Genomic DNA, 26871 nt, shown 5'->3' on the forward strand with positions numbered 1-26871 from the left:
AATCCAGAGGAGAGAGTATCTAAGTGAACAGGGATAGTCAGAGAGAGGACAAGAAAGATGAGGAATGAGAAAAAAATCACAGGATTTAGTAGCTTTGAAATCTTTGATTAGCTGAGAACAATTCAGTCTTGGGGGGGGGAGTGTTAGAAGTTTGAAAGAGAGAGGGCATTCTTCTAAGGGGCAAGTTCTTTGAGATAGTGTAGAATAGAATATGATAGCATAGAATAAAATGAGTATGATAGTAAAGAATAAAATGAGACAAGAAAGATGAGACCAGAACCTATTGGTAAGTGTCATAGAGCTTTCCTGCAGTATTGAGGGCTTAGTTGGAGCACATAAATAAATCTGTAGTGGACCCAGCTAGCACAGTTAAAGTGACTATGAATTATGTGGTACTCAACTATCTTTGCTTAGAAACTTTAGTAGTCTCTATTTTTCGAAGAATAAGATCAATTTTCTTATTCTTACCTTTGATCCAAATAGTCTGGTTCTAATCTATCTTTGCAGCCTTTTCTTTCATCTTTTTTCTAATATTACCTAGGTACACTTAAAGAATTTAATTTGCTTGCATTCACAGAAGAATTAAGTTTTCGAGTTTTGGTTTCCTTTTTGAAATATGAATTTTGGACTACCAAAAGATAGCAGTCATGCTATTGCTGTGGAACAGATATGATGGATTTGGAACTAATTGAATGACTTTACTTAATAAGTTAGTCATTGTCACCTGAAAGGAGATGTCTAATGAAAACTCCCTCTTCTCTCTTTCCCCAAGCATCTGTCTTTAGGCTTGATTTGTTAAATTTTTTAAATTAGTGATGTGGATAAAGGTAAACATAATATTCTTTCTTTTTTTTTTTCTTTCTTTTTTTCCCCAGTTACATACAGAGATAGTTTTCAACATTTGCACTTTTGCAAGCTTTTTGAGTTCTACATTTTTCTGCTATTTCCCCCCCCCGCCCGCCAATGAACAGTCTTGATGTAGGTTATACATGTACAGTTGTGTTCAACATATTTCTATATTAGTCAAGTTATACATGACATTCTTATTAATTTTGTGGGTCTCAAAAATCAAGGAGAGCTAGTTAACACATTTGGTGACAGAATGTTTGCATAAAAGACCTTAACAAGTTAGAAGATTGGAATTAATCTAACAGGTTTTAATACTGTTAAGAGTTTTTGCTTCAGTACAAGAAATGGTTTCTTAATATAAGTTGGAGAGGCATGCTGAAGCAGCAATTCATCTGAAAGAGATCTTGGGGGTTTTAGTGAACTGCAAGATCAGTAATAGTCAACAGTGTGCTTTGGTATACAAAAAAAGCTATTCTTTGGGATACATTAAAGTCAAAAATTTTTTTTGTTTTGTTTTTTACAAGGTAGTGGGGTTAGGTGATTTGGTGAAGATCATACAGCTAGGTAATTATTAAGTGTCTGAGGCCAAATTTGAACTCAAGTCCTTCTGACTCCAGGGCTGGTGCTCTATCCACCATACCACCTAGATGCCCCTAAAGTCATATGTTTGAATAATAAGATGACAGTCCTGCTTTATTTTACCCTGTTGAGACTGGGAATCACATCAAAAAAGGACATTTATATGTTGGTAGCTGCCCCTAAAGTCATAAGTTTAAATAATCAGATGACAGTCCTTATTTTACCCTGTTGAGACTGGAAACCACATCAGAAAGGATATTGATATGTTGGAGAGAAAGCTTATTGGAATACTGAAGGACCTTGAGTTCCTTTTCTGATTTTATTTGTATGACCTTGGACAAGTCATCTAACCTCCCTTGGCCTCTCTTTTTCTCATCTTTAAAATGAAAGAATTGAGTTAGATAGCCTCTAAAGTTCTTTTCAGATCTAGATTTATGATCTTTATCATTTTCATGCCATATAAGGCTTGAATGAGGAACTGATGATATTTCCATTGGAGAAGAGAATTCCATTTAATGGTGAATTTATTTTATGTGAATTACACCACCACCTTGATAATAAAGTAGTTCAAATATTATCTCCATTATACACATTAAGGAGACTGAGGCCTAGGGAGATTGTTACTTAAACAGGTTTCACTGCTAGGAATAAATGAATGAAAAAGAATTTACTAAGTATTTATTGTGCACCAAGCACTGTGTTAAACTCTGAACATACAAAGACAAAGAAGACAGTCTCTGTCTGCAAGGAACTTATAGTGTTAATGGGGCAAACAAATAGATAAAGGGGAACAGACAGTGGTATGGCTTGGAAATATATGGTGACCTATTTGGGGACAAGTTAGGGGTTAAGCTCGTTTATCAGAGTACAGGGTTCAGGAGAAGATATTGGAGGAGGAAGATGAATCAAATACAAAAATTGTTCAGAAGAGGCAAACTTTCATATAATTATAGCTCCTGAACTGGAAGAGCTTAGAGACTATCTAGTCTAGTCTTCTCATTTTGAAAATAAGGAAAGTGAGAAAGGTTTAACTGACCTGCATATGGTCACATTGGTAGCCATTTTAATTACTGTTAAAATTTCAAGTTGGGATTTGAATTCAGGACCCTCTTACTCCAGAGAGTTCTTCTTTGAGTTGCATTGCATTTTCAACACCATTGCATTTTCAACTATCTAACGTATTAATTGATAAATGAAAGCCCTAATATGAAGGTATTCCTAATTAACATCATTTTTTTTGATTTAGAATGATTTTATTTATTTTGAGCTTTACAATCTTTGCCCTAATCTTGCTTCCCTCCCCCCACCCTCCACAGAAGGTAGTCTGCTAGTCTTTACATCATTTCCATGGTATACATTGATCTAAGTTGAATGTGATGAGAGAGAAATCATATGCTTAAAGAAAAAAATAAAGTATAAGAGATAGCAAAATTACATAATAAGATATTTGTGCTTTGTTTTTTTAAATTAAAGGTAATAGTCTTTAATCTTTAAGGTTGATAATCACCCCCCATATTGCTGTTAGGGTGTACAATGTTTTTCTGGTTCTGCTTATCTGGCTCAGCATCAGTTTATGCAAATCCCTCCAGGCTTCCCTGAATTCCCATTCCTCCTGGTTTCTAATAGAACAGTAGTGTTCCAGGACATTCATATGCCACAGTTTGTTAAGCCATCCCCCAATTGAAGGACATTTATTTAATTTCCAATTCTTTGCCATCACAAACAGGGCTGCTCTGAATATTTTCGTACAAGTGATGTTTTTACCCTTTTTTCATCATCTCTTCAGGATATAGACCCAGTAGTGGTATTGCTGGATTAAAGGGTATGCACATTTTTATTGCTTTTTTGGGTGTAATTCCAAATTGCCCTCCAGAAAGGTTGGATGAGTTCACAGCTTCACCATTAGTGTTCCAGATTTCCTACATCCCTTCTAACATTGATCATTGTCCTTTCTGGTCATAATGTCCAGTCTGAGAGGTGTGAGGTGGTACCTCAGAGATGCTTTAATTTGCATTTCTCTAATAAGTAATGATTTAGAGCAGTTTTTCATATGACTATGGATCGTTTTGATTTCCTCATCTGTAAATTGCCTTTGCATATACTTTGACCATTTGTCAATTGGGGAATGGCATGTTATTTTGAAAATTTAATTTAGTTCTCTGTATATTTTAGAAATGAGTCCTTTGTCAGAAATACTAGTTGTAAAAATTGTTTCCCAATTTACTACATTTCTTTTGATCTTGGTTATGGTGGTTTTGTCTGTGCAAAAGTTTTTAAATTTAATGTAATCAAAATTATCTAGTTTGTTTTTAATGTTGTTCTCCATCTCTTCTTTGGTCATAAACTACTTCCCTTTCCATGGATCTGACAGGTAAACTACTCCTTGATCTTCTAGTTTACTTATAATCTTGTTTTTTATGTCTAAATCCTGTATACATTTTGATCTTATCTTGGTATAGGGTGTGAGGTGTTGGTCTGGTTTAAGTTTCTTCCATACTAAATTCCAATTTTCCCATCTGTTGGCATATCTTAAGAAAGTTAGTCAGTGTATTCACCTTAATGGCTAGCACAGTGCCTCATATTATAGGTGCCCAATAAGTATTTGCTCAGTGAATGAAAAATTTTAGTATTAAAGGTAAATTTATTCAAGAAATTAACTTAAGGGGGCGGGGCCAAGATGGTGACAAGAAAGGATTCTGTCTCAGGTGCTCTTTCATAAAACTCACAAGCTAAGGACTCTTAACTAAATTTTCGAGAGACAGAACCCACAGAGGGACCCAATGAGGTAGTTCTACTCAAAGTAATCTGGAAAAAAGCAGAAAGGCTCTGCTTCCCGGGGTTGGAGGGGCGGCCCACCAGAGTGAAAGAACTTCAGCCTTCCAGAGGCAGCCCCAGGACACTGGGAGCTGTGGCTCAGAGCAGCTGGGGAATCTCCTGAATTACACCCCTCCCCCCCCAGCACCGGGCACAACCTGGGGGAACAGTGGGGGACCTCTGCCAGAGGAAACGTGTGGAGCCTAGCCCTCAGGGCACACAGAGAGCAGAGTGGCCAGCACAGCGGAGTTCCAGAAACAGAAGCAGTTGGAGCCCATAAGCAGGAGCCCCCATGGCATGGGCCCATTGAGCTGAGGGAGGGGAGTGAAGAGAGAGAGACTGCACTGGAACAGGACACTGGGGTTCTGACCACATTCAGATCATTATCGCAGTCTAGGCCCCCCCATAGAACAGCAGAGCCCCCCCCACCTCAGCCCCGTGGCAGAAGGGGGTGCATATGATCATTCACAGACCAGGAGAGAGGACAGAGCCTCACATACTGAGACCCTTGTGGGAGTGTCCCAAAAGCTCAGGAAGCACCCCCAAAACAGGCTTAGGCTGGGAAAATGAGCAAGCAGAGAAAAAAGAGGAACATCATTGAGAAATATTTTGCAGATGAGCCCAAGAAGGATCAAAATACTCAGTCTGAAGATGAGGAAGCACAAGCTCCTGCATCTAAAGACTCCAAGAAAAACAGAAATTGGGCTCAGGCTATGATAGAGCTCAAAAAAGACTTTGAAAATCAAATGAGGGAGTTAGAAGAAAAACTGGGAAAAGAAAGGAGAGAGATGCAGGAAAAACATGAAAACGAAGTCAGCAGCTTAGTCAAGGAAATCCAAAAAAATGCTGAAGAAAAGAGCATGCTAAAAAGCAGCTTAGGTCAAATGGATAAAACAGTTCAAAACGTTATTGAGGAGAAGAATGCTTTAAAAAGCAAAATTGGCCAGATGGAAAAAGAGATAAGAAAACTCTCTGAGGAGAACAAATCCTTCAGACAAAGAATAGAACTCAGGGAGATTGAAGAATTTACCAGAAATCAGGAATCAATACTTCAAATCCAAAAAAATGAAAAATTAGAAGAAAATGTGAAATATTTCACATTTCACTGTCATGGAAAACAGACTTAGGAAAGATATTTTTAAAATCATTGGAGTACCTGAAAGTCATGATCAGGAAAAGAGCCTTGACATCATTTTCAAAGAATTACTACAGGAAAATTGCCCTGATATTCTAGAAGCAGAGGGCAAAATAGAAATGGAGAGAATCCACTGATTTCCCCCCCCCCCAACAAAGAGATCCCAAAAAAACTAACCCCTAGGAATATTATAGCCAAATTCCAGAACTCCCAAGTCAAAGAGAAAATATTACAAGCAGCCAGAAAAACACAGTTCAAATATCATGGAGTTGCAGTCAGGATCACACAGGACTTAGCAGCAACTACATTGGAAGCTCGTAGGGCTTGGAATATAATATACTGGAGGGAAAAAGAGCTTAGAATACAGCCAAGAATCAACTACCCAACAAGGTTGAATGTCCTCTTCCAAGGAAAAAAGATGGACTTTCAGTGAACCAATGGAATTTCAAAGGTTCCTTTTGGAATGGCCAGAGCTGAACAGAAGGTTTGATCTTCAGATACAGGACTCAGGTGTAGCATAGAGATTGGAGGAGAAGGGGAAAATATGAAGGACTTGATGATGATGAACTGCATGTATTCCTGCATAGAAAAATGGCACTAATAATACTCATGAACCCTCTCAGTTAATAGAGCAGGTAAAGGGAGCTTTTATAGTTGGAAGCACAAGAGAAAGCTGAATTTGAAGATAAAATATGGTGTAAAAATGGAGTCAATAGAAAAAAAGGAAATGTAATGGGAGAAAGAAAAAGGAGAGGGGGGAATAGGCCAAGATATTTCATATAAGATTTTTCTTTATTACAATGAGCTATTGCAATAATATGGAAGGGGAGAAGGCAAGGGGGAATGAGGGAATCTTTGCTCTCATCAGAGGTGGCTAGGAGAGGAAACAGCATATATACTCAATGGGGTATAGACATCTGGAGTAAGAAGGAGGGGCGGACGGGGAAGGGGGGGGGGGGATGTGAATGATGGAGGAGAGGATGGACCATGGGGGGACAGTGGTCAGATATAACACATTTTCTTTGTTACTTCTTGCAAGGGGCTGGGATTGGATGGCCTGTCCGGGACCATAGGGCCAGGTGGATGCTGGGCCTAAGGGGTGGTATAGGGGCTCGGGGCCTGTTGGCCCCAGGACCAGGGATCTGTCTGCTGTGCCACTCAGCTAACCTACAGCAGAGTCAGTGAAAGGAGAGAGAAAATATAGTACATGGTAGTGGAGAAATACAAAAGGAGGGAGTTGCAATCCACAATGGCAATGGTGGAAAAATATGGAAGTAACTTTTGTGATGGACTTACCTACCATAAAGAATGTGATTCACCCATGACAGAGTTGGTGGTGTTGGAATACAGACTGAAGCACATTTTTTATTATTATTATCTTGGGGGGGTGCAGGGCAAATGGGTCTGGGTGGCCTGCCTTGGGCTGCATAGCAGGGTGATTGTTCGGTGCCTGAGGCCAGATTTGGACCGGGTGCTACTGGCCCTTGAGCCAGTCCACCCCGGCCACCCCTGCTATTATTACTATTTTATTTTATTTTAGGTCTTTTTTTTGGTTTATGCAGGGCAGTGGAGTTGGGGTGGCTTGCATGTCACACAGCTGGGTGATTGTTGGGTGTATGGGGCCAGATATGGGTTCCGGTGCTCCTGGCTCCAGGGCTGGTGCTCCGTCCACTGCGCCACCTGGCCATACCTACAATTATGACTATTATTTTTTTTATTTTAATTTTAACTTTTTTCTCTCCCCTTTACTTTATCACTCAAGTGAGTCTGTATTTTTTGGGGGGAGGGTTATTTTGTTTGCTCTTAAACAAGAATATTTTATTAATGTAAAAAAATTTATACAAAATGAGAATAAATATTAAATTAAAAAAAAGAAATTAACTTAAGTTTAAAAGGTAGCTGGTATTTTTCTCCTGGAATATTGAATTTAAATTAGTCTTTGAAAAAAATATGCGAATGACAATTTGACCTGCTCAAGTAAAATATAACTATATCGTTAGTTCCAGCTCCCCTAACTAAGGTCCTGTATGAATAAGTTTATGCATTTTCTTCTGCATCCCCTTTTTATATTTTTCCATCTTTGCATGAGATTCTCCTTTCCAGATACTGGATGACCTCTATCCTCTTTGCCAATTCTATTTGATATGTTAAGCTTTTCATAATCAGAACCTAAACTATTTTTGTAGGCTCCCAATTTATATCGACTTTTTTCTTTTTTAGTTTTTTTTTTTGCAAGGCAGTGGGGTTAAGTGGTTTGCCCAAGGCCGCACAGCTAGGTAATTAGTAAGTGTCTGAGGCCAGATTTGAACTCGGGTACTCCTGACTCCAGGGTCAGTGCTCTATTCACTGTGCCATCTAACCGCCCCCTTTATATAGACTCAACTTATTTTTGGAATTCACTTCCTCCCTTAATTTTTTTATATTTCCTAGCTTCCTTCAAAGATCAGTTTAAGTGTCTCCTTCCCAACATTATCTTATGTTTACTTTGTATATATTTTTTATATGTCTATAAGCTATTTCCTTTATAGAATGAAAGCTTCTTGAGTTCAGGGACTGTTTCATTTTTGTTTTTGGTATCTCCCGCATCTTGCAACGTGCCTGTACAGTATATAGTAGTAGATGATTAAAAAATGCTTTCTGTTGATCGATTATTCCTATAAATATGAGAAAAAATATAGTTATTTATGTTTATGAATTTGACTTTATAAATATGATGTCATCATTACATAGTATCATTTACTCTTAATGTTTAAAACCACTGTGGAATAAATAGGATTTTTTTGTTTTGTTTTGATTTATTAGAGTAACTTCAGACTCTGGTAGTTAGGAAGATATTTTTCTGTGGGGGCCCAATCTTGGAACTTTTCTAGATGATGAAGCCAGTAATAAGGAAGTCCTTATTTACTCCAAAATATTTACAGCAGCACTTTCTGTGATAGCTAAGAAACAAAAACAGAGTAGTTACCTATAAATTGGGGAATGGTCAAACAAATTAAAGAATAAGAATGTAAAGGAACACTGCTATGGTATAAGATATACTGTAGAAGGCAGCTAGGTAGCACAGTGGGTTAGAGTGCCAAATTTTGGGTCAGGAAAATTTATTTTCCTAAGTTCAAATTTGACCTTAGTTGTGTGATCCTGGGTAAAAAAAAAAATCACTGTTTGCCTCAGTTTCCTCATCTGTAAAGTGAGTTTGAGAAGAAAACCCTAAACAGGGTTACAAAAAATTGGATGTGACTGAAACGACTGAACAACAACAAATAAGAAATTCAGCATGATTTAAGAAGAACTTCTGCTTTTAACTCTTTCATCGAAAGTTCCCTCCTGATATAGCTTCCTTGGACTCCTTTTCCGGTCCTGGTTTACATTTTTACTCATTTCCCCAACTTATTAGTAGGGGTAGAGGAGTTGGGAATACTCCTCGTTCTTCAGTGCCACTTTCTTTTACCCCATCACTCAATAATCTCTCCTCCTTTGAGGTTCACTAAATCTATATTTGCCACTTTGACAAATTCTGATTGCTGGTGCTACTTTTTATTCAGTGAGTTCAGTGCCTGATTCAGTCTTTTCTCTCTGCCCTGCTATTGGGGACTTTATAATATAGTAGTGCTTTCTGAAACAATGTAAACTCATAGTTCCTCAACTTGAATCATTTCACAGAATCTACTCTTGCACTGCTCTTCAGCTATACATTTATTTGGTCCTATACATATCTTACCATCACCCATAGATAACCTGCTTCATATATTTTGAAATTCCCTTATGTAAATTCTACTTATATTATTGTAGTTATTGTAAATATTGTTTTCTTGATTAATTTCTTTAAAGTATTTTCCTTATTTGGGAGAAAAATAAAGATGATTTTTGAGTGAATATTTTAATTAAAATGACAAGTTGATTAAATGGAGACTATCTGATTTGCAATTTATGTATGCATATGTGTGTGTGTGTGTATATATATATATACACACACACACACATATATACACATATGCAAAATTTATAAGAACCTGATACAAACTGTTTATTACTTGTTCTTGAAATGTTTCTGCTTGTTTCTTTATGATAGGTCTTCAGTATACCATTGTAACCATTGCTTTGGCTTCCTTGAGTTACCGAAGTTTCTTAAACATATGAAACCTGTTATTGATTTTACCTAGATACCTTAAACATAAGAATGCCATAGCTGAATTGTGAGGATTGATTTCATGCCAGGTAATTAGCTTAAAATCTTACAGGAAAAGAGTTTATTATCTATGTTGCAGAATAGTAGAAGGTCTAGGTTTGACATCCTAAGGGTTGTAGAAGTGTACTGATTATTTTGTAATAAGGAAAGCAAGTGGTGAATTTACTTCTTCATGAATATAAATCTAGATTAAATTTAATTGTGGTTTTGTTAAGTAGGGCATTCTGGGACCACAAAGGGATGGGCACAGACAACCAAGATTAATTAAAGTGGTCAAGATTATTGTTGAAACTCCTCGTGTGGATACTGGTAGTAAGTTCTGGGGAGTTGATTGAGGCACAGAACAGGCACTTTCCACTATTCCAGGCTGCCTCTATGTGATATGATTGTGATATATAGTAATTATATGATGATGGAATTGGTCTTCCTGTCCCTGAGTTTGAAAGCTTTGAGATTCTTGAAAATCAAGTGACTCTTGAAACCATAAGGAATAATTTGAACCTATTCTTTTTTATATCCTTTACTTTGCCATTCTAGGTAAATTTCTTGTTGTCCACCTCCTACATACTTTGCCACCTTGGATAGAAATGACCAATGCTATAGAGGTGGGTGCAACCAAGGCATCCTTAAATTTTTTTTTCCCCTGAGAATTTACTCAGTGACCCACTTAATATGACACCTTTAAAAAAGAAAGGTTACATTAAATCAATTCCTTATTACTCTCTCCAGATAGCTTTATTGCATGGTGCTCTGTCCACTGTGCCACCTGGCCATTACAGATAAGCTCTATTACATCACTATTTCCCATCTTATTACATGACTATTTCCCATCTTATTCTCTAAATATATTGTGGGTAGAATTTCCAAATATAAGTAAAAGAATCTAATCGTAAAAGTCTGTCACAAAATCCTTCCCCAGGATAATAAAGTAATGGAGCTGGCAGTGCTTGCTTATGATTAGGAAAACTGAAAATTAGACCAGTTAGTAAAGGAAAAAACTTTGGTTTTCTTTACAAGCATTGATGTATATCTTGTTGAGAGAAGATGGAAATAAAACTTTCTGTATAAGATAAATGACTACTCTTTGTAATGGATCTATTTTAGAATATATTAAAAAAAGGATTTTTTAAAAGGTTTTTTGCAAGACAATGCGTAGCTTACCCAAGGCTAGGTGATTATTAAGTGTCTGAGGTTAGATTTGGACTCAGGTACTCCTGACTCCAGGGTGGGTGTTCTATCCATTGCTCCACCTAGCCACCCCTAGAAAAGGATATCTTAAACCTAGTTCTTAGGAAAGAAAGTAATGAACAGAAATTGATGAAAGTAATTTGTAAACATGTGGTGTCATAATTCAATTAAGTAAAACATTCAAATGGGAAAAGGAACACCACATTATCCTTCACATGATTATTCAGTTTTAGAAAAGAGAATAGCTACCAGATTTGAACATTGGAATTAAATGATAAGGGATAGTTAAGGAATTAATAATCTACCAAGATGGGGCGGCTAGGTGGCGTAGTAAATAAAGCACCAGCACCGGCCTTGGAGTCAGGAGTACCTGGGTTCAAATCTGGTCTCAGACACTTAATAATTACCTAGCCGTGTGGCCTTGGGCAAGCCACTTAGCCCCATTTGCCTTACAAAAAAAAATTTAAAAAAATCTACCAAGAGCTTTGATGCTTTGGAAGCTCAGGAAAGTATATGCCTCCAGGGGTGGCTAGGTGGTGCAGTGGATGAAGCACTGGCCCTGGAGTCAGGAGTACCTGGGTCCAAATCTGGTCTCAGACACTTAATAATTACCTAGCTGTGTGGCCTTGGGCAAGCCACTTAACCCCATTTGCCTTGCAAAAAAAAAAACCTAAAAAAAAGAAAGAAAAAAGAAAATATATGCCTCCATTTAAAACATGACATATCCATTTCGTTAATTGGTGGAGTAAAAGAGGCTATTATAGGGGGAAGTATAGAGATTTTTAAAAAATTAAAGATGTTGTCTGAGAGTTTTCCAACTTCACATACTTCCCTGCTAGATTTCTTGTAGGTTTGTGCCTACTTTTCACCATAGAAGATGAATGTATTTGTGGGAGAGTATATTTGAAAATATTGATATATTTTATTTTATACTTTGAAAGACTTTAATGCATGAGTATCTGTGATATTATTATTATACTTTTTCCTTTTTTGTTAAATTAATGATTATGATCAAAAGTTTGAAAAATTTCCTGAGGTATAAATAAAACATTTCTATAGACTATGGTTTCTTCTTAAATTCCTTGTATGGAAATTTCTTCCATCAAACCATTTATAATTTAGTTGATAAGTCCTAGAGTTATAAGGTAGTCTACACTCAAACTTGTTTTAGCACTGTAGGAGTAGCAAAACTTTTAATCTCACTGGTCTCAACTTTCAGGATTTATTAGTGTTATAAGGTATTTAAATATCTTTTTGGCCTTGAAGAGGTTTCTGCTTTTTTGTTGTTCATACATTTTATTTTGGTACAACATAATAATTCCCTTCTTTGCCCATCAATTGGGGATTGACTGAACAAGCTATGGTATATGAATAAAATGGAATACTATTGTGTAATAAGAAATGATGAGCAGGCAGATTCCAGAAAAACCTAGAAATACTTAATATGAACTGATGCAAAGTGAAATGAGCAGAACACAGTAACAACATTGTGTGATGATCATCTCTGAAGGACTCCAAGACAGTTACAAAAGACTAATGATAGAAAATGTTATCCCCATCCAGAGGGAAAAAACTGAAGAACTCTGAATCCAGGTTGAAGCTACTATTTTCACTTTGTTTTTTTGTGTGTGTTTTTTCCCCTTTTTTGTCTGTTTCTTTTACGTGATTTGTATATGCATAACATATATCCAATTGCTTACTGTTTTAGGAAGAGGAAAGGGGGAGGAAGTGAGAAAGATTTGGAATTCAAAATTTTATAAAAATGAATTTTAAAAATTCTTTACATATAACTGGGAAAAATAATATAGTATAAAAAAATTCTATCCTTCCCTCCTGCATTTTTCCCCAAGTAAATCCTTAACTTTGATAATTTGTTAACAACATTGTCTTAGTATATTTTATTCAAAAGCCTTTTAGTGTTGTCTTTTTTTTTTACACTGTGGTATTATGTCTTCCCTCAGATCTACTTACTTTACTGTATTTCTATGAATTCTCAGTATTTAGTCTCTACTTTTATGAAGTAGAAGGGACCTGAGAGATCATTTAATGTAGCCTCTTTATTTAAAAAAACAAACTTTAGTTTTATCAAATAACTTAATTTTTGTTGCTATTATCATTTAGAGTTTCTTTCCTCACTTAACTTTTACACAAGATAGACAAGTTTGGACTCAGGTTACTTATTGAATGATCTTTAATTATCTTACTGGGCATGTGCTTAGTCTAGTCTCACTAATGGCAGTGAATAAAGAGAATTGTGGTGAGGGAAGAAAGGCAAATGGAGATAGGTTTAGGAAATAGGAATTGCAAGTCCTTGGCTAGAGATCAGAGATTGGTATACAGGATGAGTAGAATATTCCTATTAAAACCTTTTTAGGATTAATATTCCTAATGAAGTCCTCTCAGGGTTAAGAAATATTAAGAAAACCAAACCATTATTCTTAGAAGAAAGATCTTGCATTCCAAATGAGACTTGTAACTCCACCTATTTTTTTTTTTTTATTAGTATATGTTTACTAACTGGGAGGATAGACTGTTCCTAGACTTTGCATTCTGAGACAAGTTACATTACTTCAGTATGATAGTTATAATCTTGATCTTACTTATAGTCTTACTATCTGGATGTGAGGTAATATTTTATGAAAACCTTTCATTCTTTTCCTTGTTGCTGGAGAATGCAAGTAACTCTGAAGATTAACCAGGGAGTTGACAGAGAGGATAGGGAGGATGAGGGCCATATGATCTTTCACTGTGAGATTTGGAGCATGCCCTTCTCTCAAAAAAAGCAAATAAAAACTTTCTTTTGCTCAGACCAATCCCTGAAGATTTGTTTAGTCTATTTTTATCACACAGAAGGAGAATTAAAGGAGCACAGGATCATTGTGGGGGTAGAAATCCCCCCCCATTTATATTGCTGTTGTCTCCCTTGGCTCCTCACCAGTTCTCCTTTCCCTCATCTTCTCTAAAAGGGATCAGATAATAATAGTATCTACTTCACTGAGGATCAAAGAAGATAATATATAAACCTTAAAAGTATGATGTAAATATGAATTATTAATAATAATCGTGATTCCTCCTTTGTCTTATAAAGGCTCTTCTTGAGAACCTACTATACAAGCAATAAGTTTTTCTAGGAGACTATTCTTTCCTTTTTCTTACATTTGGGTAGTTGTAAAAGTGCTCATAGTAATAAGATACAGTAATCTCTTGAAGTGTCTAAGTATTTTTTCACCCTTGATTTTGCTATTTTTAAAAGAAACATGTCTGTGAAAATCTTCTATTACCTAAAAAAATGAATAATATATATATCTGATAATTTCTTTGGTGACAGTGTTTAATTTATTCTATGATTAAAATAAAGTCACTAGTGCCTGAAAAGACTTACATGAACTGATGCTGATTGAAATTAGCAGAACTAGGAGAACATTATACACAGTAATGGCAACATTGTGTGATGATGGGAACTATAATAGACTTAGCTTTCTTCAGCAGTACAGTGATCAAAAGACAATCCTAAAGAACTTGTGATGGAAAATACCATCTACATCCAGAGAAAGAACTAAAGAATCTAAATGTAGACCAAAGCATACTATTTTCCATTTTTTAAAATTTGTTTTGTTTTTTTCCCCCTCTCATAGTTTTTTCCTCTTTTGTTTTGATTCTTTCACAAAATGACTAATGGAAATATGTTTAATATAGTTTTCATAACTATCTTTGCATGTAGTTGGAAAAATAAATGAAAAAATAGTCACCAGTGTCGAAAATAATGGCAGTAGTAGCTGACATTTATGTAGCAACCTTTTACCTCCAATTTTAAAAAGTAGGTTGGTACCAGTTCACTTTAAATAAAAGACTGTTGTGTTAAAAATATTTTGCCATTAAGGTTTTTTGCAAGGCAAATGGGGTTAAGTGTTTTGCCCAAGGCCACATAGCTAGGTAATTAAGTGTCTGAGGCCAGATTTGAACTCAGGTACTCCTGACTTCAGGGCCGGTGCTCTATCCACTGTGCCACCTAGCTGCTCCCTGACATTATAGAACTTTAAGGCTTGCAGAATGCTTTACATTATCTCATTTTTATTTCATGATAACTCTTTAATATAAGTATCACATGTATTCTTATCCCCATTTTACAAATGAGTAAAAGATTCAGAGATTTACCCATGGTGGGGGCATATAGCATATCAGAGATAGAATTTAAACCCAGATTTTTTTGACATCAACCACCATCCTGTCTACTTTGTCCTACTTCTCATAGAAAACTTTTTACAGGCCCTTAAATATCTTTAGAATAGACAAGTAGTAAGATCCACAACCTTCTACCCTATCACCTGTATTACCTGTATTTTTCAAAATGTCTTTATTTTGGAATCTCAATACTCATCTCCTGGTAGAATCAGGTAACATTGATCCCCTTTGTTACAAGGATGTTGGTAGCGATGAGGTTTCTAGTTATATGAACAAAAATCTGTCACTATTGGATCACTAATATGATTGTACTGTTACAACCTCTTTTAAAAATTTTTTCCTTTTTAAACAGTGCCTTGTTACTAGGGGCTCTAAATGAGAAAGTATTCTTGTAATACTTAAAAAGGGAATGAAAACCTTTCCATGTTTTTCTAAGATTGTTTTGCTCATAATTTCTTATAGTCCAGAAATATTTCATCACATTCATATTGCATAGTTTCTCTAGCCATTCCCCAGTTGACATGCATCCTTACAATTTCCAGTTTTTTTCTACCACCAAGAGAACTGCTATTAAACACTTCAGAATATACAGGTTCTTTACCATTTCCCCTAAGCATCTTTGGAAATAGACCTAATATTGGTATTACTGGGTCAAAGGGTATAGGCATTTTAATAATTCTTGAAGCAAAATTTCAAATTGCTCTCCAAAATGATTGGATCAGTTTTTAATTTCACCACCAATAAATAAGTGTCTCAATTTTTTCCAGAACCTCTCCAGCATTTATTGCTTTCCCTTTTAGTAATTTTAGCCAGTCTGTTACTTGTAAAATGATGTCTCAAGATTGTTTTAATTTGCCTTTCTCTAATAAGCAATGATTTAGAACATTTTTTAATATGTCTCTAAATTATTTTGATTTCTACATTGGAGTATTGCCTATTCATTTCCTTTGGCATTTATCAATTGGGGAATTACTTATATTATAGATTTGACAGAATTCTTTATATATGTGGGATAGGAGACCTTTATCTGAGAAACTGTCAATAAAAATTTTCTTGCAGTATTAATGACAAGCAGAATTGTATACAATAATAGCAGCATTGTTTTATGAACAACTTCGAGTGAATAAATCATTTTGACTAGTATAAATACTCAAATTAACTACAGAGGACCAATGAAGAATGACACTACCTGCATTCAGAATAAGAAGTAATATAGAATGATTTTGATTTGCTACACACTTTGTGATTAATGTAGCCATCTGGGGGGAGGGGAAATGGTGGAGAAAAAAGAAAAAAGAAAAATTTTAAATGATAATTTAATTTATAGATTTGCAGCCTTTTATTTTGCTGTTATAGAAATGCTCATTTTATTTCATAAATTAAGAATAAAATAAATTTAATTTTTTTTTTTAGGTTTTTGCAAGGCAAATGGGGTTAAGTGGCTTGACACAGCTAAGTAATTATTAAGTGTCTGAGGTCGGATTTGAACCCAGGTACTCCTGACTCCAGGGCCTGTGCTTTATCCACTGAGCCACCTAGCTGCCCCTAAAAATGTTTTTAAAGGAAATAAAAGAAAACTTTTAGTTCATAGTGATGCTACAGTGAATCTGAGTTATTGATGACATGTAATCCTGTATATTTCTCAAGGTTATCAGATTACGTCAGGTGTTTGGATGCCTGGCCAGTTATGACAGAAGATATGTGAATTGTTAGTAGTGAGTGTATTTTTGAACTTGTCTTTTGTTCTTCTGAAATTATTATATGTATTAGCAAATGAGGCATGGAATATGACCAGTTTTGTGATAGCTTTGCTTCCTATCTTACTAATATAATGATTTTCCCCCTGACCTTTTGCCTCCCATTATTGGCCAGTGATTTTGGAATTGAAAGTTCCCTTTTCCTTAGAAGTTGGTTGTATGTTACTGTCACTAAGGCAGGGTAGGGAGTGGGATTGGGCAACCTATGTACTTTTGCCTTACACTTTTCAATGTGGAAAAAAGGAACCATAATTGTTCAAAGGAATAGGCACTGTTGATTCTTCAAATGTGAATGTTTAGAACTCTTTTAGAACTCAATCTGAGTCTTGGCTACTGACTCATTTTCATTCCCACTCTTTCTTTTTTAGGTTTTTTTTTAAAAAAATTCAATTTTTTGGCAAGGCAAATGGAATTAAGTGGCTTGCCCAAGGCCACACAGCTAGGTAATCATTAAGTGTCTGAGGCCGGATTTGAACTCAGGTACTCCTGACACCAGGGCCAGATCTCTATCCACTGCGCCACTTAGTTGCCCCCATTCCCACTCTTCATAATAAAACTTTTCTTTCCTAACTCTGAACTTTCTCTTTCCTCTTCTTTACCCTTACCACCTGCCATAAGCAGCTTTGCAGGAGGTCATTCACTGCCTTTTTATTTTCATGAAGTAATCGTTGGAGTGATGGCTAAAATTCTTATAACAGATTGTAGTTTTTAAAGTGCGGGGGGGGGGTGTGATGAAGTGGATAAAGCACTGGCCCTGGAGTCAGGAGTACCTGGGTTCAAAGGCCCTCAGACACTTAATGATTACCTAGCTAACCCCGTTTGCTTTACAAAAAAAACCTAAAAAAAAATAAAGTGAATGGGGAAAGTGTCTGATTTCAAAATCACCTATAAATGACCGCAAATAAATGCTTTATTTTTATATTGGTAAATTCTTTAATCAGTTTTATTAAAGAGAGTGTAGATTTGGAAAGATGAAAAAAATCTAGCAACTTGATACTGATTATGCAGTTTTATCATTGATTCTTTTACCACAGAGTACTTAAAAAAAAAACCACCAGGAATCTAGAGCAATGGAAGGTCTTAGTGTTGGACCTAGCATAATTCTTATTTAGTGATCTATGGATTATCACTTCCTCCAGCAACTAAGAACCCGAATGATACTCCTAGGGTTCTGTAGTTCCTTCCCCCATCCCCATATAAAAAAAGGGCAGATTGATGCTAGTTACTTTAAAAATAAAGAACTACATTGACTGTATGTTTCAAATGTTTTTCCCAGTTCCCCCTTCTCCCATCCTATTCCTTTAATCTTCAGATTACCATACTTTTACACCATTTTCAACCTTCATACAACTTTTTTTGCCCATGTCCTAAACCTGAAGTACGAAGTTTGGAAGGTTTGGAGATATATATATATATATATATATATATATATATATATATATATATATATATATATATATATATATATATTTTTAGATAATATGTTTTAGTGAAAAGAGCATGGGATTACCTGGCTGTGTGGCCTTGGGCAAGCCACTTAACCCCAATTTGCCTTGCAAAAAACCTAAAAAAAAAAAACCAACAAAAAAAAGCATGGGAGTAGGAATTTGGAAAGTTGCATGCTAGGCCTGTTTCTGGCTATGATTTAGGCAAGACCCTTCTCTCTGTGTTCATTTCATTACCAGGAAAGTAGAAATAATAATTAATAAGCAGAATTTAAAACCTGGAGCTTTCAGATTCCAAATCATCATTCTATCCATTTTATCACCCTGACTCTAATAGAAAGGAAAGTATTCATATAAGTATTATGTGCCTATTGAGATCCCTAGGAAAGCCAAGTAGTGAGAATCATAAAAGAAAATGAGGAGCAGTCAGTAACCCTACCAACACCCTATCAGCTATCAAAGTACCTCTTTTGGAAATCATTACTACTCCTCTTCTGGTAGAGCTTGTTCCATCCCACAAAGAGCTTGAAAAGGATGGTAGCAACTATCTTAATTGTCTCACTGAAATTTAAATGTGCTTTATCTTTTCATGACCCAAGTTTTTATTTCATATTAAATTCATACTGTTCCAAGAGAGGAATAGTTTTAAGATGATCTGGTTATAACATGTATGTTGTTGAATGTGTTTTTGTTTAAGAAAATAATTTATTACATAAGATTTAAAAAAAAGATTTCCTGAATTATACTCTTCTCCCAACTGGCATTTTTATAGGACTTTAAGGTTTGCAAAGTGTCTTTAAACACTTTTTCATTTGATTTGAAATGATAATTTTGGCCCTAATTACTTCACAATATTGTTAGGAGAATCAACACTTTGCCCTTCCCACCTCCTTTTAAGCCCTAGATCTTATCTACATGACCCAGAAGGTCCCAGCCTACTTGAGCTGGTGCTAAGGTGGGACTGCTATCATCCTTTTCTGACAAAAGAGCCCAACTTAACCTTCTGCCAGTTTATCTATCCCTTTCCCATCCCCCAGATTCCCCTTTACTCTTAGGACCATTCATCCTTCCCACTCGTGTGAGACAGACACCCTAGTGCATCTTAAGACCTTGTTATCTTAGGATCTTTCCTGTCTTTCTACTAGATCTATGACTGAACTCTAGTTAGAGTTTGAATTCCTTGAGAGCAAAGATTATTTGTTTGTATCTTGAGAGCTTAGCATATGGAAATTTTTCCTTCAATTGTATGGGGAAAACCTTTAAGGAGTTTAAAATGCCACAGAGAGAAAGAGTAAATGTTCAAAAGAGAACTAAATTTATCACAGATTTGAAACAGGTTTGAGAAAAAACTAAGCTAGTATTATTTTAGCTAATCCTCCTTGCCTATCATTTATTAAGATTCCCTTAACTTCTTTATCTTCTTATCTTTCCATTGGTTTTTCCCTGCTTTTTATATTAAATGTATATTTCTTAGGTCTGTCAAAGAATTGAACTGCTGTTAACCTATTTTATTTTCCCTCTGTTCTATGACCTCTTTTCTTTGTTCTCCAGAAACTTTCTGATGATCAATTTCATTCTATTCTTGTATTTTCCCACAGTGACCTTTAAAGCAGGAATTTATTTGGCATGTCGGTACTAATTATTTTTCAACCTTTTTTTCCCCTACCAAGCATTCTTTCAAGGGTTCTTAACATTTTCAGAGCTGTTAGCTCAAGAGAACTTGAATATGGTATTCTAGTCTGCAAGCTTCATAAAGGACCCATCTGGTGATTCGATTGTCTGCCTGACAGAAGTGTCCTGATAGTGGATGCTATGGAGAATATAGTTGTATATTTGTTCAATAACAGCAAATAACTATTCACATACCATCTTGCTTATATACCTAAGAAGTCCAATGAAAGTTTCAGGACCACTGAATCTGGAGAGCTATCTTTGTTATGTTGGGTATTCATTGATGTTTTCTTTTCCATAATCATTTTACCTTTGTGTCTAATTTAGACCAAAAACCCATGTGCTAGAATTGTGTTTATTTCTTTATAGTATTTAGCATAGCAGTATATTACTTTTTTTTTTTTATGTTTTTGCAAGGCAATGGCAAGTGGCTTGCCCAAGGCCACACAGCTAGGTATTTATGAAGTGACTGAGGCTACACAGCTAGGTAATTATTAAGTGTCTGAGGTCAGGTTTGAACTCAGGTACTCCTGACTCCAGGGCCGGTGCTCTGTTATATTACTTTTTAGGTAATTTTCCAGTCAACATTTAAATAAATATTGCTTATTTTCCTCCTTAATGGGCTTTTATACTTTTATGCTGATATTTAGTTATATTCAAATTTCCTATACTCTTTAAAAATAGTATCTTCTGTCCATTATTTCTAAATTCATTCAAATTGAGTTAATATTTTCTTTGCAAGCATATTTTTCCATATTATCATTATAATACTGAACTCTTTAATATCAGACTGTCACTGATATAATTGTTAAGTAAAAATATAGCTTCTTAGAGGTTTGATAGAGATTTGAAATTTGGCAATATCAACAAAGTTTTCTAACATAGGTCCTGACTTTCTTCTCATTAAGCTGAGCATTTTGTAAGAAAATAAATATTAGAAATTTTATTAGTAGGAGCATTTTGCTTAATTAAGCAGACTCCATTCTTAAGTTTTCATGTGAGTGTAAGAGGGTTAAGCAGAATTTTGACTATGGTTGCTGCTAATATTGTAAAACAAGAAGGTGTTATAGTCATATTAATTTTCCAGACATTTCCCTCTGTATGTTCTTGGAGAAAAATGATCTAAATAGGATAATCGGAAAAGGAGCTGGCCACAAAGAGCAGATTTTTAAACCTAATTAAATCTGATATGATCATTATCTTCTGAGTTTTAAAGCATCTTTTTTAAAAAAAATTTTTTCCTGGCTCTTTAAAAATGGTGAGCAGTCAAACTTGATCTTCATTTTTTTTCCTCCTATCTTGATGAATTAGTTGACATTTACATTTTTTGTTCTCCTCCAGGAGACAGGAACAGTTCCAGAAAAACCCTGACAGTTACAATGGTGCTGTCCGTGAGAACTACACCTGGTCTCAAGACTACAGTGACCTGGAAGTAAAGGTGCCAGTGCCCAAGCATGTCCTGAAAGGGAAGCAGGTAATAAGCATTAGAGACTCTAAGTCACAGATGGATTTTGAATTAGCCACATCCTCATTTCCCACATGACTATCACAATAACAACTTGTTATTTTAAGAGAAATATGTAATCTTTTCTTAAAGGCAGCACTTTAAATTTTGCAGAAGTTAGGCTAACTGAGCATGATGTGAGACATAGTATCTTTTATATTCACATAATGAAGTTGTAATCCAATGATGATCTGCTAAGGAAAAAGTGGCAAACATCTTGGGGTGAGATTGTTCTAGAAGTAAGTAAACTTGATATGCCAAGATTCACTGGATTTTATGGTCACTTCAGAAAGTGGGGAAATACTAATTTTGAGAAGTTGTGGAGATCTAATAATTTATTAAGATATGGATCAAATTGCTTAATAATTGTCCTTAGATACTAGTTAACCGGTAGTTTTTTTTAGTGATTAGTGAGTATCCATTTCAGAAGTCATAGAGTTTAAGATTAAGGTCAATTTATAGCTTCTTTTTCATTCATAAGTTTACTGTTGAAAATATTTTTTCCAGGATATATTCTGAACTGTAACATTGTTCACATTATTCTGACTCCTGGGGGCAATTGTTCATCTTGTCCTGTTCCCCCCCCCCCCCCCCCCCCCCATCATCTCTAATGCTGCTATGTTGGCTTTCACTAGATTTTGAAATCCATCATTAGTTTTCTTAAAGTTAAAGGGGTTTTCATCCAAGAATAGCCCTAGGTTCATGGCTGCTTCTAATACTATTATTTAAACTCTATCATGAGATACCTTTTACATAAGCAATTAATTTATTTAATATTTCATAGAATATAAGCTCCTGAAAGCCAGCTACTATTTGTTTCTTTAGTGCTTTATATTTGTTGGGTGTTAAATAAATGTTTATTAAATGGAATTGGTATTGATTATTCAGAAACTCCCATTTCCTTTTTACTGGTTCCTTAAAGGTGAAAAGTTTTATATTCTGCTTCATCTTTTGAACTGTTTAATTCTTTTTACTTATTTTCTGTGATGCTAATAATAGCTGCTATTTTTAGAGTGATTTATAGTTTACAAGAAATGAGATAACATCTCATTTGATCCAACATTTGATGCTTAGGGAATTCAAATAGTAGTATCCTCATTAAAATGAGAATATAGAGGCTTTAGAGCGGTGAAGTTATGTGTCTTGCCCATAATGTTTGTTAAGAAGACTTCTGGGGCAGAGCCAAGATGGTGGGGCAAAGCTAACCTGTTCCCAGAGCCCTTCCCTAGCAAAGATAAATGAAACCTCTGCTCTGACATTCACACTGTAGATCCCATCAAGAAAAAGAGAAGATTCAAAGACGTTTTCAACTGTAGACATCATGGAGGATCTTCTTTGAAGGTCTGTCTCTTTGGGGGAAAAGGGGAAGTAAAGTCCAGGAGGCGGGAGAGCAGGGAAAGCTAGCAGGAGGCTTTTAGCCACAGTGCAATTTAGGTTGCAACAGCCTAATAATATCAGAGGTTCCTGCAGCTAGATAGCAAGCTGGCAAGGGGGATCTTAATCCCAAACAAAGTCTGAACCCTGAGAGCACTGGGGTAAAAAAGTAGGACAGGGTCAGACCCTAGACATAAAGGAGGAAACAAACTCCTGCACAGGCAAAGTCTGAACTGCATAGGCACCATCTTGTCCAGCAACAAGCCAGGGATCAAACCCCAGTCCCAGAAAAATAAAAGCTTGGATCTATACTCCATATACTCCAGGAACAGAACTACAACAACAAAAAGGAACAAAAAAGCTAAAACAGCATTCACTATAGAAAATACTTCGCACATAAAGATGACAGCAATGCCATGTCTGAAGAAGAAAGCTGTGAAAAATCACTGGCAGGAGGAGTATCAAAACAGTCTATAGGGGTGGCTAGGTGGCACAGTGGACAGAGTACTGACCCTGGAGCCAGGAGTACCTGACTTCAAATCTGGCCTCAGAAACTTAATAATTACCTAGCTATGTGGCCTTAATCCCATTGCCTTGCAAAAAACCTAAAAAACAAACAAAAGACAAACAAAAAAAGCCAGTTTATAAGTTGAACTCAAATACAGAAGCTCATTGAAGAAGATTAAAAAAGAATTTAAATACCAAAGAAGAGAGGAAAAAGAAAAATGGGAAAAAGAAATGAAGGTCATGCAGGAAAATTGTGACGAGTTGACCATTAAAAGTGAAAATAGGGGCGGCTAGATGGCTTAGTGGATAAAGCACCAACCTTGGAGTCAGGAGTACCTGGGTTCAAATCCGGTCTCAGGCACTTAATAATTACCTAGCCGTGTGGCCTTGGGCAAGCCACTTAACCCTGTTTGCCTTGCAAAAACCTAAAAAAAAAAAGTGAAAATAACCAACTGGAAAAGGAAACATGGAAGATAATTGAAGAAAATAAAATCCTAAAAATTAGAATTGAACAAATAGAAATCTACAAGACTAAAAGATACCTTCAAACAAAATAAAAAGGCTGAAAAAAATTGAAGAAAGTGTAAAGTACTTTCTAGGGAAAATGAATGACCTGGAAAACAGATCCTGGGGAGAGAGAATCTACAAATCATTGGACTACCAGATAGCCTGGACAAACAAAAGAACCTGGAAAATATCATGCAGGAAATTATAAGGAAAAACTGCCCCGATCTACTTGAACAAGATAACAATATAACAATTGAACAATCCATAGAACCTCTCTGGAAAGAGATCTCAGGATTAAAACTCCAAGGGCTGTTAGAGCTACATTACAGAATCCTCAAATAAAAGAGAGAATATTGCAAGCAGCAGAAAGAAAACAATTCAAATACAAAGGGAGCACAATCAGACTAACACAGGACCTATTAGCCTCAACACTGAAGGATCTGAAGAACTGGAATGACATTTTTTTGGAGAGCTAAGGACCTGGGATTACAAACCAGAATGTATTACCCTGCAAAATTCAGCATATACTTTCAGGGAAAAAAGATGGATGTCCAGTGAAATATAGGACTTCCAGAATTTCCTGACACAAAGACCAGAACTGAACAGAGAATTAAATCGCCAAATACATGGCTGAAGAGTTATATGAAAAAGGGAACTAAAACAAAATTGGTTTATACAAATGTTGGTCTTTAAAAGGGAAGCTCTAACAATTCTAATTCTTTAGAACTTTAATTCTCTAAGGAAAGTTAGAGGGTAGAATATAATTGAAGAGAACAACCCAAAGGACATGGGTCTAATTGGGTCTTGTCTCTTATTTGAAGAAGTCCAAGATCACATCAATATGTTTGAGACAAAAAGCCCTGGGGGGAAGAAAAGCAAGGGTGTTAACTTTAACTTGTGTCTCTTTATAGTTTGATTCACTTTAATCACAAAGTGCTAAGTACCTTTAATGAGGGCATCATAAATTGCTAGGACCTGAGTGTGTCTGTTACTTTCAAACATTTGTAAAGTTCTCAGATGGAGAACTCTAGAGCCTCCCAGTACTCAGAGATCTTCAAGATTCTTACAGTTAATTAGATCAGAGTCCTGTGGGAGGGGCACAGATAGTTCAAGAAATGATATGGCTTTGGATGATACTTTAGCTTGTAAGGAGGATTGTGTGTACTTGAAAGACACTTGAAAAGGGGGTAAAGGTAAAAAATGATTGTAATTATAATTGATGCAATTTGAGTCAATGCTGCTTATCAAGCAATCAAATATGTGATAACATATATATGTATGTTGTATATATGTATGTATGTGTGTATATATATGTATATATATACATATACATACATACATATATATATATTCCCCTTTTTTCCCAAAGAGACAGACCTTCATAGAAGATCCTTCATGATGTCTACAGTTGAAAACTTCTTTGACTCTTCTCTTTCTTGATGGGATCTTTAGTGTGAATGTCAGAGTAAAGGTTTCATTTATCTTTGCTAGGGAAGGGTTCTGGGAACAGGTTAGCTTTGCCCCCACCATTTTGATAACAATAGGAGCTTATCAAAGCAATCAAATAATTGAACTGTGATGAATGATGCCTGATTAATATTAGAGCACCAAGGGAAGAGGCACAAAGATTTAAAATTTTAGAGGGAAAGAAGGGAGAATGTGAATACTGAGTAAACTCTATTCAATAGCTCAATGAGGGAATGAGATACATTTCTACTTGGGTTTAAAAATCTCAACAATCTACAGAAAGGGACTGGGAATGGAAAAGCTAAGGGATGAAGGGACTGATAAAAGGGAAGGAAAGGTATAAGTGAAAATAAACTGAAAGTTAAATTTCTAAAAGAAAAGTCAAAGGGGGAAGGTAGTAAAATTTTGGTGAGGAGAGGAATAATAGGAAAGAGATAAATGGGAAGGGAAATACAGAATTAGTAATCTTAACTGTAAATGTGAATGGGATGAACTGTCCCACAAAATGGAAGTGGATAACAGAATGGATTAAAAACCAGAATCCCACAATATGTTGTTTACAAGAACCACATATGAAGCAGAGAGATACACATTGGGTAAAGGTAAAAGGTTGGGGCAAAATATATTATGCCTCAGCAAATGTAAAAAATTCTGGGGTAGCAAAAATCAATCTCATTAAAAGGGATAAGGAGGGACGGCTAGGTGGTACAGTGGATAGAGCACCAGCCTTAGAGTCAGGAGTACCTGGGTTCAAATCTGACCTCAGACACTTAATAATAATAATAATAATAATAATAATAATAATAATAATAATAATAATAATAATAACAACAACAACAACCACTGCCACATAGCTGTGTGGCCTTGGGCAAGCCACTTAACCCCATTTGCCTTGCCAAAAAATAACAAAAAAAAAGGATAAGGAAGGAAACTATATCTTTTTAAAAGTCATCATTGGTAATGAAGCTATATCATTACTAAACACATGTGCCCCTAGTGGTATAGCATCCAGGGATTCCTAGAGGAAAAGCTGAGTGAGAAATAGGAGACATATACACAGCAAAACTTTAATAATGGGAGACCTCAATCTCCCTCTTTCAGAACTAGATAAATCTAACAACAAAATAAACAAGGAATTTAAGAAGGTGAATGAAATCTTAGAAAACTTAGATATGATAGACCTCTGGAGAAAACTTAATGAGGATAGAAAAGAATATGCCTTTATCTCAGCAGTACATGGCACCTTCACCAAAAATGACCATGTCCTAGGGCACAAAAATCTTAAAATCAAATGCAGAGGGGGCGGCTAGGTGGCATAGTGAATAAAGCACCGGCCTTGGAGTCGGGAGTACCTGGGTTCAAATCTGGTCTCAGACACTTAATAATTACCTAGCTGTGTGGCCTTGGGCAAGCCACTTAAGCCTATTTGCCTTGCAAAAACCTAAAAAAAAAAAATCAAATGCAGAAAGGCAGAAATAATAAATGCACACTTCTCAGACCATGATGCAAGAAAAGTTGGATGTAATAAAGGGTCAGAGAAAGCTTAAACCAAGAACTATTTGGAAATTAAATAACTCTTAAATAATGGGTGGATCAAACAGCAAATAATAGAAATAATAATTATATCCAAAAAAAATGATAATAATGAGATATCATGCCAAAATTTATGGGATGCAGCCAAGGCAGGTTTGAGGGGAAATTTTATA

General features: G+C 35.7%; 1 protein-coding gene across 4 annotated transcripts in view; it reads left to right on the forward strand.

Annotated features, from left to right (window-relative positions):
* Window positions 1-26871, forward strand: part of NUDCD3 (NudC domain containing 3) — a 138784-nt gene that overhangs the window by 55079 nt on the left and 56834 nt on the right. For all 4 annotated transcript variants that reach the window (XM_074210072.1, XM_074210071.1, XM_074210074.1 and 1 more), the window contains exon 3: window positions 21148-21280. In XM_074210072.1, coding sequence (XP_074066173.1) covers window positions 21148-21280 — 133 coding nt within the window. The remainder of the gene's footprint in view (window positions 1-21147; window positions 21281-26871) is intronic.

Source organism: Macrotis lagotis, chromosome 1, assembly GCF_037893015.1.
Source record: "Macrotis lagotis isolate mMagLag1 chromosome 1, bilby.v1.9.chrom.fasta, whole genome shotgun sequence".
Classification (NCBI taxonomy): domain Eukaryota; kingdom Metazoa; phylum Chordata; class Mammalia; order Peramelemorphia; family Peramelidae; genus Macrotis; species Macrotis lagotis.